We start from the raw sequence: 18,815 nt of genomic DNA on the forward strand, positions 1-18,815 counted from the left end.
GCCAATGAGAAGAGAGCAGGGGGCAGGGCCAAGCCACACTCTCTGTGTGAATAGACAGTGTCTATTCACAGGAACGTGGCCTGAGAGTGCCTCCATAGCCTGGGGCTTGCTATGGTGGCACTCAGCAGGCGAGAGGAGCCAGGACCACTGGCGGGGGTCTCATAAAAAGAAGAGGTTCAGGGCTGCTCTGTGCAAAACCAGTACACAGATCAGGAAAGTATATAAAATGTTTGCTATTTAATTTAAAGAAAAAAAACCTTAAGCTACCATTCACACTGGTGCGACTTGTCTTGCGATTTGACAGGTCAAATCACATGACAAGTCGCACCTTACTGTCGGCAAGGGAACTGTTCAAATCGGTGTGATGCCAACTTTGCGGTCCGATTTGAAAAAGTCGTTTCTGCACTACTTTGGCGATTTCAGGTGCGACTTGCATAGACATCTGGGCATGAAGTCGCACAGATGTCAGCCAAGTCGCACCTAATGTCGCACTTACATGCAGCTTTGAAATAGTGTGATTTCAAGTGAAGTTGTACAATTTCAGAGTGAACCTAGACTCAGAATCACTTTAAACAGGCCCTCAGTGACCTCTCTTCTTCCAGCAGCTCCGCTCACCCTGCTTCCTTATTTCCCCTGTAAACCATTCTTAGCAATCTAAAACATTAAGGAGTTGGCATCCAGACAGCCAGCAGGACTAGTGCGAAAAACATCAATAAAATCTAATCAAACTGTATATAATAAAAATAGACTGATAAAAGGATGAGGAAATAGACTACCGTACTTTCTTAAAGGTTACTACACTGCATCCAGAAAGTATTCACAGCACTTCACTTTTCCACATCTTATGTTACAACCTTTAATTACTATGTGGCTGGGCGGTCCTCAGTGTGATACAGCACCTCATCCCAAAAATCTAATGATAAAGTCAGAGAAAGGGAATATGGGGATTATGACGGTGCCAGGAAAAACACAGTATATTTTTTAAAATAAATAATTTTTATTAAGACATATCATGTATATAAAAAATATAAACAGAAAGATTACAAAATCAAGGTGTGCATAAATGCTAAAAACATATCTGTAGTGAACTTCACAGGGCTTGGCCTCATGGGTGTGACGGCCAATGCGAAGGGTAGGTATTTTAATTATCCGACATGTTTCGCCAGTGTTGGCTTCTTCAGGGATAGGTTGTTAATACCTAGAACGCTACAATAATTCTGTGAAAATGACATAACAATCAGTAGATGTAATCGAATAAATGATACAATAGAAAAAATATCATTTAAATAGATATATATATATATGTTTGCGAGCTGACAGTATAGACTGACCTCCACCACCACCCAAAGGGCACCAAGAGAAAGTCCCCACACAACATCGGGCAGCCCAGAGATCCCCATCCCGAAACAATCACCCAACCAGACATTCTATAGATGGAAATGAGATACCTGCAAGTCACCAGGGGGGGCCCACACACACCTCCAGCACTAAACCTCCAGCCAAGATCACAATGAGTAGCTGCAGGGGGCAGTAAAAAGGACCTGGCCAAGTATGTATCTAAAGAGGTATAAATTATTTAAAATAAGATCATTTATCATAATGTCATATTTTTCAAAGAAGTCATATAAGTTCCAATAGTTGGTGGAGAAAATTCATTATATGGGACTAAAGAGTCTCCAATTAATGTACTTACAAAATAGTGCTCTTTAAAGTGAATGGCAGGACACCGATAAGTCCTTCAGCTTAGAGAGAAACTTTAAGCAACAATAGGAGACGTATCTCTATGATTTGCATAGACAGGAGAAGAGTTTATATGCCACTTGTAAGATTATCTGGGGGGGAGAAGGTATAATCACAAAATGCACTTTGGTTGATCCATAGGTAGATTACACCAGCGAAAAGCAAGGTAAGTACACACTTACCATTGAGTAGATATAAAGCGAAATGCTGGGCTAAGTAAAGCCTGCAGCCAGTGATAACACTAGATAGGAAAAACCAAAAAGCAAAAGATAGTAAGAACAAGAAGTAAGTCTATTAAGGCGCCAAGCATTAAGGGTCCATACTAGTACCTACCCAGTCAAGTGGTGGTTGATACGTCGGTGTCCTGTAACATCCCTGGCGAGTGTGCTGGCCTGGGATGCCGGCGTTCTTATGCCCCCCACACACGCGCGGCGTCTGACGTCACCGCACGTGTGAGCGGACAAAGGAAGCCACGGCGCATGCGCCCACCGCAAATCCGTCCCGGCCTACAAGATCCAGAAGGCATTGCGGTGGTGTCCATGGTGATGTGATCAACATCACAGACAGGACGCGGTGTCAGACGCCGCATAGAGCGGAGTGATACCTGGAAAAGAATAGAAATTTCCAATGCGTCGTGGCTAAGGTGGGCAGAGGGAATTCCCTACGCCCTTGGGTGTCCATACAGCTAAGTGTGTCCCCGGTAGGAGGCTAAAAGTACCGGATAAAGTGCATAAACCCCACATCAGGAAGCAGGGACTCAGGGACAATAGAGAAACCAGAAAGGGGATTGAGAGGGAATAAGGGAAGAGAAGGAGAAAGGGAAGAAGATGGGCCGGAAAGTGGAAAGACAGGAGAGGAAAGAGGCAAGGGAGGGGGGGAAAAAATGTTACAACCTTATTCCAAAATAGATTAAATTAAATACTTCCCTCAAAATTCTACAAACAATACCCCATAATGACAATGTAAAAGAAGTTTATTTGAAATCTGTGCAAATTTATTAAAAAGAAAAAATCCCATGTACATAAGTATTCACAGCCTTTGCCATGACACTCAAAATTGAGCTCAGGTGCATCTTGTTTCCACTGATCATCCTTGAGATGTTTCTACAACTTGATTGGAGTCCACCTGTGATAAATTTGGTTGAATGGATATGATTTGGAAAGGCACACCCCTGACTATATAACAGTGCATGTCAAAGAACAAACCAAGCCATGAAGTCCAATGAATTATCTGTAGACCTCTGAGACAGGATTGTATGGAGGCACAGATCTGGGGAAGGGTACAGAAAAATTTCTGCAGCATTGACGATCCCAATGAGAACAGTGGCCTCCATCATCCATAAATGGAAGAAGTTTGGAGCCACAGGACACTTCCTAGAGTAGGCCGCCTGGCCAAACTGAGCGATCGGGGGAGAAGGGACTTAGTCAGGGAGGTGACCAAGAACCCGATGGTCACTCTGACAGAGCTCCACCATTTCTCTGTGGAGAGAGGAGAACCTTCTAGAAGAACAACCATCTCTGCAGAAATCCACCAGTCATGCCTCTATGATAGAGTGGAGAGACGGAAGCCACTCCTCAGTAAAAGGCACATGACAGCCCGCCAGGAGTTTGGCACCTAAAGGACTCTCAGACCATGAGAAACAAAATCCTCTGGTCTGATGAAACAAAGATTGAACTCTTTGGCCTGAATGGCAAGCATCATGTCTGGAGGAAACCAGGCCCCGCTCATCGCCTGGCCAATACCATTACTACATTGAAGCATGGTGGTGGCAGCATCATGCTGTGGGGATGTTTTTCAGTAGCAGGAACTGGGATTGGATTGAGGGAAATATGAATGCAACAGAGACATCCTTGATGAAAACCTGCTCCAGAGCGCTCTGGACCTCAGACTGGGGCGAAGGTTAATCTTCCAACAGGACAATGACCCTATGCACACAGCCAAGATAACAAAGGAGTGACAACTCTGTGAATGTCCTTGAGTGACCCAGCCAGAGCCCAGACTTCAACCCGATTGAATATTTCTGGAAAGATCTGAAAATGGCTGTGCACCGACGCTCCCAACCCAACCTGATGGAGCTTGAGAGGTCCTGCAAAGAAGAATGAGAGAAACTGTCCAAAAATAGGTGTGCCAAGCTTGTAGCATCATACTCAAAAAGACTTGAGGCTGTAATTGGTGCCAAAGGTGCTTGAACAAGGTATTGAGCAAAGGCTGTGATACTTCTGTACATGGGATTTTTTTATGTTTTTAATAAATTCGCAAAGATTTTAAACTTCTTTCACGTTGTCATTATGGGGTATTTGTAGAATTTTGAGGAAAATAATGGATTGAATCCATTTTGGAATGAGGCTGTAACATAAAAAAATGTTGAAAAAGTGAAGAGCTGTGAATACTTTCTGGATGCACAGTAGGTGAAAGAGAGAGTTGTAGAGATGTCCTAAAACATAGGGGTCCAAGTATAAGCATTCCCTGTGCGAATGTCTTAACCATCTGCTATCTGTTTGTAATAGGATTATTTCCTATGATTGTCAGCTCCATCTAGTGGACTAAATGCAGTATTTTCTTTTGATTCAGGCATTTAAGAAACAAATCCACATTATGGCCACTAGGTGGGGATGATGACTATAGGAGATAATTATATTACAAACAACACAGCAAACAGCACATTTTTTTATACATAGACTACTTAGTATCAAGAGACCACTTGATACACTGGAAGAGCAAGGAAAAGAAAACTGCCACTGGACTACAAAGCACAGAGGATCATATCAGAGGCATCTGCTGGGATAAGTGGAAGTGAGATTAACACATCTCTGTTAATCTGCAACGTATGCAAAGTCTAGCCAGGTTTCAACTTGAACAATAGTGTTATAGAATATTCATCAGAGGCTTACAATAAAGTGATAGAATTTTTAGAAGATTTGTCAGGGATACAGGCCCTTGGCCTTCTACTGAGTGCCCCAGGTATTCTACCGTGTTACCCAGGTCTTCTACCAAGTGACCCAAGTCTTTTACAGAATGCCTCAGTTCTTCTACTGAGCGCCCCCGGTCTTCCACTGAGAGCCTCAGGTCTTCTACCAAGTACCCCCCCCGGTATTCAACTGAGTGTCCCTGGCATTTTACTGAGTACCCAAGGACATTTAGTGAGCACCCATGGTCTTTTACTGAGTGCCCCTGGTCTTCTACCACACACCCCAATTTTTCTACTGAGTGCCCCTAGTGTTCAACTGAGTGGCCCTGGTCTTCTTTTCCAATAGTTTTTATTACAAATTTTTGAACATTATACAAAAGCTTATACCTAAACCATGTCAGATAATTGTCAAAACGAGGATGCATTTTAAAAAGTGATCAGAGGCCCTGACCAGCTAAACACAGAAAAACTACATCAAAACATTTTAGGCATAACAATCCAGCTCTACCTGTTAGCATTACCATTTGTCTAAGGCTATGAGCCCATAGGTATCAGCAACTAGGCACCAAGAAAAATCAGTGCCAATGGTCTTTACGGAGTATACAAGGTCTTCTACTGGGTGCCCCTGGTCTTTTACCGAGTACACCAGGTCTTCTACTGGGTGTCGTATGTCTTCTACCGTGTATCCCCGGTCTTCTATATAGCGTCCCTTGTCTTTTAGTGAGTACCCAAGGTCTTCTACTGTGTGCCCCTGGTCTTCCACAAAGTGCCTCAGATCTCCTACTGAGTGCCCCTGGTCTTCCACTGAGTGCCTCAGTCTTCCACTGAGTGTCCCTGGTCTTCCACAAAGTAACACAGGTCTTCTGATGTCCCAGGTCTTCTACTGAGTACCCTAGGACTTCTACTGAGCCCCCCCTAGTGTTCTACTGAGCTCCCTGGTCTTCTACCGAGTACCCCATGTTTTCTACTGAGTGCCCCTGGTCTTCTACAGAGTATACCAGGTCTTCTACTGGGCACCTCAGGTCTTCGACCGTGTATCCCTGGTCTTCTACTTAGTGTCCCTTGTCTTTTACTGAGTACCCAAGGTCTTCTACTGTAGACCTACGGTAGAATAATTGTCTCTTATCTAAACTGACAAATTGCTTGGTGTTGAGGCCAAATGATTCAAATCTAGTCTCATCTGGCCATAACACCTTTTTCCATGTGGCCTCAGAATCTTCAAGGTGCATTTACGGTGGTCAGATGAGACTAAAATAGAATGATTTGGCCTTAACACCAAACGATATGTCTGGTGGAAATCCAATACAACTCCCCATCCATATAACACCATTCCTACAGTAAAGTATGGAGGTGGTAATATCCTGATATGGGGTGTTTCTCTGCAGCAGGGACTGGAGCACTTGAAAATCTGCTGTCCTCTGCCAGAAAGTTGTCAATGGGAAAAAGGTTTACCTTCCAACAAGACAATGACCCGAAGCACACAGCAAAATGACCACAGAGTGGTTGAAGGAGAAAAAGGTTAATGTCCTTGCATGGCCTAGTCAAACCCCAGTGAAAATCTGTGGAATGACTTGAAGATTGCAGTCAATAAACGTCACCATCAAATTTAATTGAACTTGACCAGTTCTGCAAAGAAGAGCGGGCAATTATTGCAAAGTCTAGATGTGCAAAATTAGTAGAGACATATCCCAACAGACTAAAGGCTGTAATTAAAGCAAAAGGTGGTTCAACAAAATACTGACATAAGGGGGTGATCCTTCTTCCAACTCAGTGATTCTGTTTTTGAATTTTTTTTATTTTCTTTTCTCACACGTTGGTGTTATATCTTTCACTTGGCTGCACTAGTAAAGCTGGATAAAACAAAAACTGTGTCTGTCTTCATTTCATTAAAGTAGGGTGATTCTTTTCTATACTCACTGTATACTGAATCACCAACATCATATCATGATAATGACATTTCCAAAGTAATTTTCAATATTTTTAAATCTGCCCCTGATTAAAATAATTTCTGGTGATCCTGGCATGTAGGTCCTGTTACAGGGTGACAATGCAATGTCCCTGTCTCCCTATTGTGCTCCTTTGTTGTCACCCTGTCATTGGGCTTTCATTGGAGACTACATGTGTCCATTCCAATGCATGTTATGCAGGCTTGGTCCACTGTTGTCACCAGCAGTAAACCTGCCCTGAGAAACTCCATCTCTGGAGTGCACGCAGACAAGAAGTGGCTGCAAAGAGGCTGCAAGGAGATCAGCAGCACTGAGATGCAACAAACGATGAAGTAAGGTGAACTGTTTTTGGTACACAGTGCTTTAGCAAATTAAAGGTCGCTCAGCTGGGGTTTAAATCTCAGCTCAGAATGTTTCAATAATCATCTGACATTGACCTATATCTCACATACTTGTCAGTTGTCACCTTGCAGCTTACTCCACTAGATTGCATACTACCTAACTAATGCAGAACTGTGACTGAGCCACAAAAAAAAAATCCAGAAAATCCACCTTTTCCCTGTCCCCCACAGGCTCACCATTGCACCATGGCTAGACAGAGCTCTCCAATCAGCAGGAAGCATGAGCTTTGCTGGTTGGAGCGCTCTTACTCAGCAGAAATTCTGCAGAGAGACCACTGTTTCCACACAGACAGTAAGGCTCCATTCACACTAATGCGCTTTTTGATGCTTTTTGCATTTTGCAGAAATGCAGGGAATTTTTGAAACATGGGTTCCTATGGAACACATTCACATCAATGCATTTTTGTGCCTCTGCGTTTTTGGAAAGGGTCTGGGACTTTTTTCCCGCAAAATGCAGCATTTTACATGTAATAGACTTCAATGGACCCGCATCCTAAACGCAAGTACTGCGTTTTTACTGCGATGTTGCCGCAAGTTTTGCGATTTGAGGGGGTCTTTTTTACATTCACTGTATATAGCTGGTTGCTAAGGAGTGGGCCGCAAAGCCGACTGCTGCGTCCTTAACAACCAACGAATCATCAGCTGTCAGCAGGCTTGTAAAAAAAAAAATTGTAAAAATTTTCACGAAAAAAAACAGTGAGGGGTCCTTCGCTCTGGTATGAATTAGGAGGGGACACCCCCACGCCAAAATTAAAAAAAAAATGGTGTGGGGTCCCCCCCAAAATCCATACCAGACCCTTATCTGAGCATGCAACCTGGTAGGTCAGGAATGGGAGGGGACGAGCAAGCGCCCCCTCCTGAACCATACCAGGCCAAATGCCCTCAACATGTTGATGGGGACAAAGGCCTCTTCCCGACAACCCTGGCCGGTGGTTGTCAGGGTCTGCAGGGGGCTCATCGGAATTTGGAAGCAAGGGGACCCCAGATCCAGGCCCCTCCCCTATGTAAATGGGTATCGGGTACATCGTACCCCTACCCATTCACCAAAAAAAGCAGTGAAATTTAAAAAAAAACAAGAGGCTGTTTTTGACAAGTCCTTTTTTAAAAAAATAGCTCTGAGCTGTCTTCTCCCCGAGCCGTCTTCTCCTAGTGCTGTCTTCTCCCGCTGCCACCTCTCCTGGTGCCATCTTCTCCCCAAGCCGTCTGGTATGATCTTTTGGGGGGGGGGACTCCATGTCGTTTTCTTCGGAAATTTCTTTAGCCGGCAATTTATTTTTTACATTCAGCTGTCAGCGGGGAAGCGGGGAGGTCTGCTGACAGCTGATGACTCATCAGTTGTTAAGGACGCGATGGCCAGCTTCCCGACCCGCTCCTTAGCAACCAGCTATATACAGTGAATGTAAAAAAAACACAAATAAATGGCAAAACGCAAATTGCAGCAAAATCGCTATAAAAACGTGCTTACAAAAATGCAGAAAGCACAGCAAAAAGCACTGCAGAAACGTTTAAAGCAACATGCATAGATGTGAATCAAGCCTAAGGGTCCTTTATTGCAGCATACTGAAACTTTCAATGGGCTGTGAAATTTGGTAAAACTGCTCTTGACTTTTGGCAAATTAATGCTGGCTTGGCCAAAATTCGAGCAGCGTATGGCCCTGCCGGACAGCCCAGTGCCGACAAAGGTCAACTGTTCAAAGAACTTTTGTTGCCTGTAGAAAAAATAAGTCACGCTCCAAAACTGAGCTCTTCTTTCTGTATTTAATTTGTTGGGAAAAAAAGGAAATGGCATAAATTTATGTCTCCATCCAAAATCACCTTCTTGACGCGTTTAACCACCGCTCGCTTGCCCACAAGGATAGAGGAAGGCCCTATCGTAGTGAGCAAGCCAGCAGTGGTGAAACGCATCAAGGAAGGTGGTTTTGGGTGGAGACATCAATAAAACTGCATACGTTAATGTCTTCACCCGAAACCACCACATTGACTCAATTCACCACTGCTGGCTTGCTCGCAGGAAAGGGGCTTCCCCTATCCTTGTGAACAAGCCAGCAGTGGTGAAACACGTCAAGGGAGGTGGTTTCGACTGGGGACATCATCAATGAAACTGCATACATTGATGTCCCCACCCAAAACTACCTTCCTTGACTCACTTCAGCACTGCTTGCTTGTTCACAGGGATAGAAGCCCCTATCTTGCGAGCAAGCCACCAGTGGTGAAACGTGTCAAGGAAGTTGGTTTGTGCAGGAGACATCAATGAAACTGTCTCCACAAGAAACCACCTTCCTTGACACACTTCACCATTGCTGGCTTGTTCATCAGGATAGGGGAAGCCCCTGTTACACCCCGGCTCTCTGGGGTGTCAGCCTAGAGCGCCCTCTGTGATTTGACAATCTTTTTGAGTAGTCTGGCCTTTCCATCCCAAGTGTGTCTGCCTTTTCGAGTTCCAGTGGTCGCCCTCAAGGCCGCAGTTTCCTCAATTTGTTTTTTATTTGGATGCAACAATTTATGGCAAATCTTCATGCAATGTGCAGGACGTATTATCGTCTTGATGTACCACTTATGCCTGAAGAAGAGAACTATTACGGCAGATTCGAAACGTGTTGGGTTATCTCTCTTGTTACAATTGTTTTCAATTTAACATTGGTTTATATGCCTTGTAATTCTTACCTTTGTATTTGCCCCTTTGCATCATGCATTTCTGTGTCCCGCACAACAGTGATATTTTTTATCTTAATTAACAAATAAGCAATATTTTTGATAACAATACTGCCTGACCTTACTGAAGCAGCGTCCCGTTCAAAAGTCCCAATTAGAGGAAACCCACTTTTAGTGATTTATTATACAATTTAGGGATATGGGTTGGCTGACTTATTTTGCTAAAAACGAAAGCACCATAAACCTATAGCCCCTGTTCTTGTGAGCAAGGCACCAGTGGTGAAACGCGTTAAGGAAGTAGGTTTTCGGGTGGAAACATCAATGTATGCAGTTTCATTTTATTTTATAACAAATTACATACAGAAAGAAGAGCTAAGTTTTGGAGTGCAGCTTATATTTTTTATACTTTTTGACCGAGAGTGGAGACGGGCTGTGGTAGCCAGCACTAGATCATCCATGTGGGATGAAAGCAGGGACGGGGCAGAGACATGGGGCAGAGCTTTTGTTGAAGTAGCCTATCAGAGAACTGACAGCCGAACAGTATCTGCATCCAAATCAGATGCAAACACTGGTTGGCTATTCTGACAAAATACAGAATACAATAGCCCATTAGTAGGATTGGTCCATCCAGGCTGTAAATCGTGGATGGAGGAACCCATTAGATTTCTTTCATCCAGCCTGCAGGATGAACCAAAGAAAATCTATACATAAAAATATTAAATTATCCCTCTTTTGAGCTGCGTCTCCATTGACTGCTGTCCTCCTGTCACAGATGTGGGTAGGAAAAATAGATTTCCAAAAACGTTGCATTCCACGTGTCTTTATCTCATCTTTATCTCATCTACAATCACCGAGTTAGAAGTTGCCCTTTACTTTTTAAATTGTTTAGCTACACTTTCCTGCAAATCATTTCTTATAAACCGTAGCCAGTTTCCTTATTGTGAACCGGGCGAACTGGATCACCTACTAGTGATTTTAATCTCTTGCTACTCTGAGAATTTACTGGTTGTCACTTCATAGGACTACATTTACACACAGTGGCGGCTGGTGTTTTTTTGTTGGGGGGGGGGTGTGTGTGGCAAACAACCACCCTCCCCCCCTCCTGTGGCACCTCAAACCCCCGCAGCGGGGATCGGGCAGCGGCAGGCACAACGAGCAGCGGCGGGGATCGGGAATCGGTAGGCACATCGGGCATTGCCAGGCACATCGGGCAGCGGCGGGCATCAGGCAGCGATGGGCGAATCGAGCAACGACGGGCACATCGGGCAGCAACGGGGATCAGGCATTGGTGGGGCACATCGGGCAGCGGCGGAGATCAGGGCATATGTAAACAAGGCAGATCCCCGTTCTGTCAGGAGAATACAGTGTAATTGTTTGTTCCTAGCAATTAGGAACAGCGATCTCTCTGTACTCCCAGTCAGTCCCCTCCCCCCCACAGTTAGAAACACCTCCCTAGGACACACTTAACCCATTGATAACCCTTTTCCTGCCAGTGTCATTTATATATTATTATTATTATAATACAGGATTTATATGGCACCAACAGTTTGCGCATCGCTTTACAACATGAGGGCAAACAGTATAGTTACAATACAGTTCAATACAGGAGGAATCAGAGAGCTCTGCTCCTTATGCCCTGTACACACGGTCGGACATTTATCGGACATTCCGACAACAAAATCCTAGGATTTTTTCCGACGGATGTTGGCTAAAACTTGTCTTGCATACACACGGTCGCACAAAGTTGTCGGAAAATCCGATCGTTCTGAACGCGGTGACGTAAAACACGTACGTCGGGACTATAAACGGGGCAGTAGCCAATAGCTTTCGTCTCTTAATTTATTCTGAGCATGCGTGGCACTTCGTGAGTCGGATTTGTGTACACACGATCGGAATTTAACCGATCGGATTTTGTTGTCGGAAGATTTTATAGCCTGCTCTCAAACTTTGTGTGTCGGAAATTCCGACGAAAAAAGTCCGATGGAGCCCACACACGATCGGAATTTCAAACAACACAATCCGATCGCACTTTTTCCATCGGAAAATCTGACCGTGTGTACAGGGCATTAGAGTTTACAATCTAGGAGTTGATCAGTGCATATTTTTAGCTCTGATCACTGTAATAATATCACTGGTCCCAAAAAAGTGTCAAAACTGCCTGCCTGCCGCAATGTCACAGTCCCCCTAAAAATCGCTGATCTCCGCCATTACTAGTAAAGAAAAAAAATAATAAAAATGCCATAAATCTATTCCCTGTTTTGTAGACGCTGTAACTTTTGCCCAAACCAATCAATATATGCTTATTGAGATTTTTTTTACCAAAAATATGTAGAAGAATACATATTGGCCTAAATTGATGAAACAAATTGCTTATTTTTTACATTTTTTTATTGGATATGTATTATAGCAAAAAGTAAAAAATATAGTTTTTTTTTCTCCAAAATTGTCGGGCTTTTTTTGGTTATAGCGCAAAAAATAAAAACCGCAGTGGTGATCAAATACCACCAAAAGAAATCTTTATTTGTGGGAAAAAAAAGGACATCAATTGTATTTGGGTACAGCGTCGCACGCCCGCGCAATTGTCAGTTAAAGTAACGCAGTGCCGTATCGCAAAAAATGGCCTGGTCTTTAAGGGGGTAAATCCTTCCGGGGCTGAAGTGGTTGAGGTGTTTTTCTGCCTCCTTGTAACGTCTTCTGTGGGCTCCTAAACCTCTCGGTGAAGGTTGCAGTCATGTGCACTGCTCTATGCATACCACACGTCTCGTAGTCCATAATCCACAGTCCCTAGTCTATCTCAGGAGCAAGCAAAAGAGAATAGCTATGTTCTTACATACAGTGGGACCATGGAGGACAAACATATTCACCCTCCAACCAGAAGTCAGTGAAAAAAGAAGAATTTGAAGGAAGGAGGCTGAGAGCAATAGAATGGACTTTTTTGAGTTTGTCATTCCTAACAGCTATAAAATCCTACTGTAAGCTTCTTGTACAGCTCACTCTATAGGGGGCAATTTGTTTAGAAACAAATGACTGCTCCTGGCATTTAACCCCTGGTGATATTAGTAGCACAACTGAACTGCTATGTCTTAAGGTTCTCATGTATCCAGATCATGGTATAGACCAGTGGTCTCCAAACTGCGGCTCTGGGGCCAGATGTGCCCCCTTGCTGGCTTTTATCCGGCCCTTGGGGTACTATTTTATTCGCTGACACCAATGAAGGACACAATTCCTACCAATTACATCAATGATGGGGCACAGTTCCTCCCAATGACAAAAATTGACGGGGCTCAATTCCTCCCAATGACACCAGTGATGGGGCTCAATTTCTCCCATTGACATCAATGACGGGGCTCAATTCCTCCCAATGATGGGGCTCAATTTCTCCCAATGACACCAATGATGGGGCTCAATTTCTCCCAATGACACGGCACAATTTCTCCCAATGACACCAATGACGGGGCTCAATTTCTCCCAATGACACCAATGATGGGGCTCAATTTCTCCCAATGACACCAGTGATGGGGCTCAATTTCTCCTAATGACACGGCACAATTTCACCCAATGACACCAATGATGGGGCTCAATTTCTCCCAATGACACCAATGATGGGGGACAATTCCTCCCAATGACACCAATGATGGGGCTCAATTTCTCCCAATGACACCAGTGATGGGGCTCAATTTCTCCCAATGACACGGCACAATTCCTCCCAATGACACCAATGATGGGGCTCAATTTCTCCCAATGACACCAATGATGGGGCACAATTCCTCCCAATGACACCAATGATGGGGCTCAATTTCTCCCAATGACACCAATGACGGGGCTCAATTTCTCCCAATGACACCAGTGATGGGGCTCAATTTCTCCCAATGACACGGCACAATTTCTCCCAATGACACCAATGATGGGGCTCAATTTCTCCCAATGACACCAATGATGGGGGACAATTCCTCCCAATGACACCAATGATGGGGCTCAATTTCTCCCAATGACACCAGTGATGGGGCTCAATTTCTCCCAATGACACGGCACAATTTCTCCCAATGACACCAATGATGGGGGACAATTCCTCCCAATGACACCAATGATGGGGCTCAATTTCTCCCAATGACACCAATGATGGGGCTAAAATTCTCCCAATGACACCAATGATGGGGCACAATTCCTCCCAATGACACCAATAATGGGGTACAATTCCTCCCAATGAGGCCAATGATGGGGCACAAGTCCTCCCAATGACACCAACAATGGGACACAAGTTCTCTAAATGACACCATTAATGGGGAATTGTTTACTCCCATTGATGCAGGGACATTTTGTACTTCTGATGGTCCGGCCCCACTAAAGTCTGAAGGACAGTAAACTGGTCCTTTGTTTAGAAAGTTTGGAGACCCCTGGTAGAGACTTTAGTAATAGGTAAGCTGGCCATACACCAATAAAATTCCATTGGAAATTTTTCATTTTGAGTTCATACTTTTTTCTAAGTTTAGTGGGGTCAAGTCAATGTTCCTTTTCAACTGTAGTGATGAGAACATTTGAAGGAGAAGGTTGAAAAATTTTTCTTGAACAAAATTTTAACTGTGAATGTGATTTTTTTTCAGGAAAAACTGTAACTATTGTAATGAAACCTGTTTAATACATCTGGGATTCCATTCTAATATCACCTCTAGATTAAATTTTAGGGCTCTTGAACAAAATTTAATGACCACAGATGAGATTGACGGCCAGCAGGAACAATGTCTCCCTTACATTGATGGTTAGTAGGAAGTGTGCCCCTCTTACATTAGGGTCAGTAAGAAGTGTGCCCCCTTACATCAGGAGTCAGTAGGACCTGTGACCCTTTACATTAGGGGTCAGTAGGACGTGTGACCCCCTTACATTAGGGGTCAGTAGGAAGAATGCCCATTACATTGATGATCAGAAGAATGTGTGCCCCCCCTTACATTAGGCTCAGTAGGAAGTGTGTACAAGTAGGTATGTGAGTTGCCACCCCACTAACCTCAATAAAAATAGAGACTAAATAAAAAAATACAAATACAAATAAAAATAAAAAATAATAAAAATAAAATAAAAAATGAAAATAAAATAAAAATAAATGAAAATAAAATAAAAATAAATGAAAATAAAAATAAAATTACAAATAAAAATAAAGATAAATACAAATAAATAAAAAATAAAATAAAAATAAACATCTGCCAACACTACCCCCACTTTCCAAATGTGACAATACATATATATCAGTAGGAAGTGTGCCCCCCTTACATTAGGGGTAGGTAGGAAGTGTGTCCCCTTACATTAGGGGTCAGTAGGATGTGTGCCCCCCTTACATTAGGGGCCAGTAGGAAGAATGCCCATTACATTGATGATCAGAAGAAAGAATGCCCGCTTACATTGGCTGTCAGCAGGAAGAAAGCCCCCATTACAATGATTGTCAGTAGGAAGAATGCCCCCCTTACATTGGGGGCTAGTAGGAAACATGACCCCCTTACACTGGTGGCCATTAGGAAGAATGACCCCCTTACATTGAATATCAGAGGAATGCCTCCCTTACATTGATGATCAGAAGAATGCATTGGTGGTCAGTGTGAAGAATGCCTCCCCTACATTGGTGGTCAGTGTGAAGAATGCCTCCCCTACATTGGTGGTCAGTGGGAAGAACCCACCCTTATATTGATGGCCAGTAGGAGGAGTGTCCATCTTACAGTGATGATCAGTAGGAAGAATACTTCTCACAGTGGTAATCAGTAAGAAGGATGCCACTCTTACAGACAGCTAAAAAGTTTACTGGTGATGTGAAGTTGGATCTACCAAGTGGTGTTGGACCTGGAACTATCCAGACACCATCAAATGGGAGGTCCATTAGTCATAGCTCAAGAACCCCTAGCTACTATTAGAAGAACCTAGGCTTCCATGGAACCCTGCTTGAGAATGTCTGCTGTGGACTATCGAGATGACTGCCAGTAAGTAGTTAAATCTTTTAGCAGCAAGAGATTAAAATCACCTGTGTAGCTTAGCCCCAAAGAGCAAAAAGATGTTACTAGTCATGTGGATCTGCATTTGGTTCCAACGCTGAAGTACAAGCAAACATTTTTATTAGCCAACAGCATGCAATCAACCCTTCAGTGACAGTTGCTTCATCTGCAGCAGATGATCTTTCACTAGCACAGCTGCCAGCGAGGGGTTAAATATCCTGCAATGAAAACCTCATGTGTGGTTGAGCTTTAAAGGGCCAATCCACACAAATGTGACCTTTTAGTTATAGGTGGATTCTGGAGGGCTGAGACAGCCCTTGGATACTTCAACAGTGAGAACCCCTAAGCCACAGTTCCTGACTTGGTCCTTCTCCACCTTGGGTGTTCCCGCCTACCCTTGTGTGTTTCAGCTCCTTCGGTTATATTCTTTACAAGTATAAAATAAATACAAAATCAAGTGGGGATGACGAGGACCCCTCATAGTGTGCTCAGCATGGGGGGGAGGAGACCCCCACAGCGGATGAGCGCTGCAAATCTCTACTGATTCCTGCATCTAGGATTGACAGCTGCATGCAGACACCTGCGGCTATCAAGCCCGTATACTGTAATGACAGGCTGTCGGGGGCCACAGCTATTTGCACCTGTTCGACGGCCAGTGATCACCTATGACAGCCTATCATTGCAATGTATGGGCTCGGCAGTTGCAGCTTTCGGTATGCAGCTGTCAACCCTATCAGTAGATTCTTGCCACTTGGATTCACAACATGGCTAAACTCCCATGTGAATGGTGCCTAAATATTAGATCCCACCCTGTCCTAATTCCTGACTTTGTCTCTGTCCACCTGGGAGGTTTGGATGTTCCTGCCCACCTTTGTGTGCTCCAGCTCCTTTGGTTACATTATCCATAATATAAAATAAATCAAAAATCCAAGAGGGATGGTGGGAGCCCCACGTTGTGGGCTCAGCAGATGAGTAGACCCCAGAAACTGAGCAGAAACGTCCCATAGAGCAAACTGTCGCATAATGTCCTATAGAAGAAACTGTCAAATAACGTCCTATAGAAGAAACGTTCACATAATGTCCTATAGAAGAAACTGTCACATAATATCCCATAGAAGAAACTGTCAAATAACGTCCTATAGAAGAAACTGTCACATAACGTTCTATAGAAGAAACTGTCACATAATGTCCCATAGAAGAAACTGTCACATAATGTCCTATAGAAGAAACTTTCACATAATGTCCTATAGAAGGAACTGTCACATAATGTCCTGTAGAATAAACTGTCACATAATGTCCTATAGAAGAAACTGTCACATAATGTCCCATAGAAGAAACTGTCACATAATGTCCCATAGAAGAAACTGTCACATAATGTCCCATAGAAGAAACTGTCACATAATGTTCTATAGAAGAAACTGTCACATAAAGTCCCATAGAAGAAACTGTCACATAACGTCCTATAGAAGAAAGTGTCACATAATGTCCCATAGAAGAAACTGTCATGAGGTTGAACCCTCCAGCATCTCTAGTGAAATACCACACTGGAGTGGAATGACACATTAAATCAGGTTAGGGTGGAATGCAGAAAGCTTTACATTGCTGCCTTGTACAGCCCCATCCCTCAGCTGCACAGACAAGTTTGCTTCCAGATGGTCACAGGTGCAAAGCAAGAATAAAGTCCCATCAAAGGGGACACAAGGGTTGGCATCCCACTTACCTCGCAGATGGCCACTGGGATCAGTTCGGTGTGTATGACCATCAAGATGATGCCGAGCAGAGCCAACACCAGGATCCAGGCGGAGAGCCTCTTCTTCTGCTCCACCAACACCTTCCTCTCCTTCAGCTTCCTCAGGTTCTCGGAGGGGGGCTCCCACAGGATGTCCACTTTGGGCTGCGAGTTGAGGATGGAGATGTCGGTGAGCTCCTTGCTGTGCATGTTGCTGCGGGCCGATTTCCCTCGGGATGCAGGAAGGCATGTTGTAAACAGGGGCCAGCCGCTCCTTCCCATGTGCTCCTTTGGCAGCGTCTCCAGAGCCCCGGCCCAAGTCCGGCTACCAGAGACAGCAAAGGAAACCACGTCTTCCTGTGTTCTGGCAACGAGGGAGGAGGTGGTGGGACTCCTGCGTCCCCTCTGCTGCCCGTCACCTGCCGCTTACGTTCTTTCCAAATTTCTCTTCCAAAACTTTTTTTTTTTTTGACTTTCTTTTATTCTTGCAACTTTCCTAAACTCTGCTGTTTTTGTTCTAGCCTTTCCACGTGTTGCATTTCCCTTAAAGGTCCTTCCCACCCGGCAACTTTTCTCTATAAACCTTCACTACTGGCTCCGCTCAGAGTCTACGTCCTCATTTTATTTCTCCTCTCCTCTTATCGCTCCTCTGATGCCATCAGCCTTCGCTATAACTTTGTTTTTATTTGTTTAGCTGATGTCTGCAGGGGGTGGGCGGGGAGGAGGCGGCCCGGGAACAAGTGAGAAAAAAAAAAAAGAGCTACTTGTTTGCAGAATGTTTATATACCGGCAGGAAAAGAGGAATGGAGCAAATTGGATTGTTTGTAAACAATGTATACAAAGTAGGAGGAGTCATAGGAGGACTTCATTTGCGAAAGATCAATTGTTATTAAACTCTCTGCTTATAAAATAAATAGTACTGCACAGCTCAACATGGGGGGCGGGATCACACTACAAAAATGCAGTCTGGTTGCGTTCCAGATGCGTTTCTGATGCATTCTGCTGAGTTTTTGATGCTTCCCCCCCCCCTCTTGTTTTTTTTTTTTTCCCCAAAATGTCCTGTTTAGCCCTGGTTCACATTGCTGCGATTTGGCAAATCGGCGGCAATTGCCGGCAATGGCACCGTCCTAATCAGTGCGAAGCCGCATTTGCGGTGCCGCACCGATTTCCAAAAGTAGCTTCTGTACTACTTTTGGTGATTTCAGGATGCAATTTCCGTTGACATCTGTGCAGAAACCCGCACAGATGTCTCTGAAATCGTCCCTGAAATCGGGACTGACATGAGGGAATGAAATCATGCGAGTTCGGCTGAACTGTGTAACTATGTAACTCGCACAATTTCATTCCTGCACTAGGCTAAGGGCCGGTTCACGTCATAGAAACGCAGTCCGGATGCATTGCAGATGCTTTTCTGCATGCGCGTTTTTGATGCGTTCTAGGTGCGTTTTTGATGCATTCCAGTGCATT

The 18,815-nt window shown here is 44.1% G+C and overlaps 1 protein-coding gene across 2 annotated transcripts in view; it reads right to left on the bottom strand.

The window, feature by feature from the left end:
• The window catches only part of KCNN4 (potassium calcium-activated channel subfamily N member 4), a 126,558-nt gene extending 108,508 nt beyond the window's left edge, over positions 1-18,050 (bottom strand). For both annotated transcript variants that reach the window (XM_073601915.1, XM_073601914.1), the window contains exon 1: positions 17,340-18,050. In XM_073601915.1, the coding sequence (XP_073458016.1) occupies positions 17,340-17,630 (291 nt within the window). In that variant the 5' untranslated portion in view covers positions 17,631-18,050. The remainder of the gene's footprint in view (positions 1-17,339) is intronic.
• Between the last annotated feature and the right edge of the window lie 765 nt (positions 18,051-18,815).

The sequence above is a fragment of the Aquarana catesbeiana genome, linkage group LG10, assembly GCF_042186555.1.
Source record: "Aquarana catesbeiana isolate 2022-GZ linkage group LG10, ASM4218655v1, whole genome shotgun sequence".
Classification (NCBI taxonomy): domain Eukaryota; kingdom Metazoa; phylum Chordata; class Amphibia; order Anura; family Ranidae; genus Aquarana; species Aquarana catesbeiana.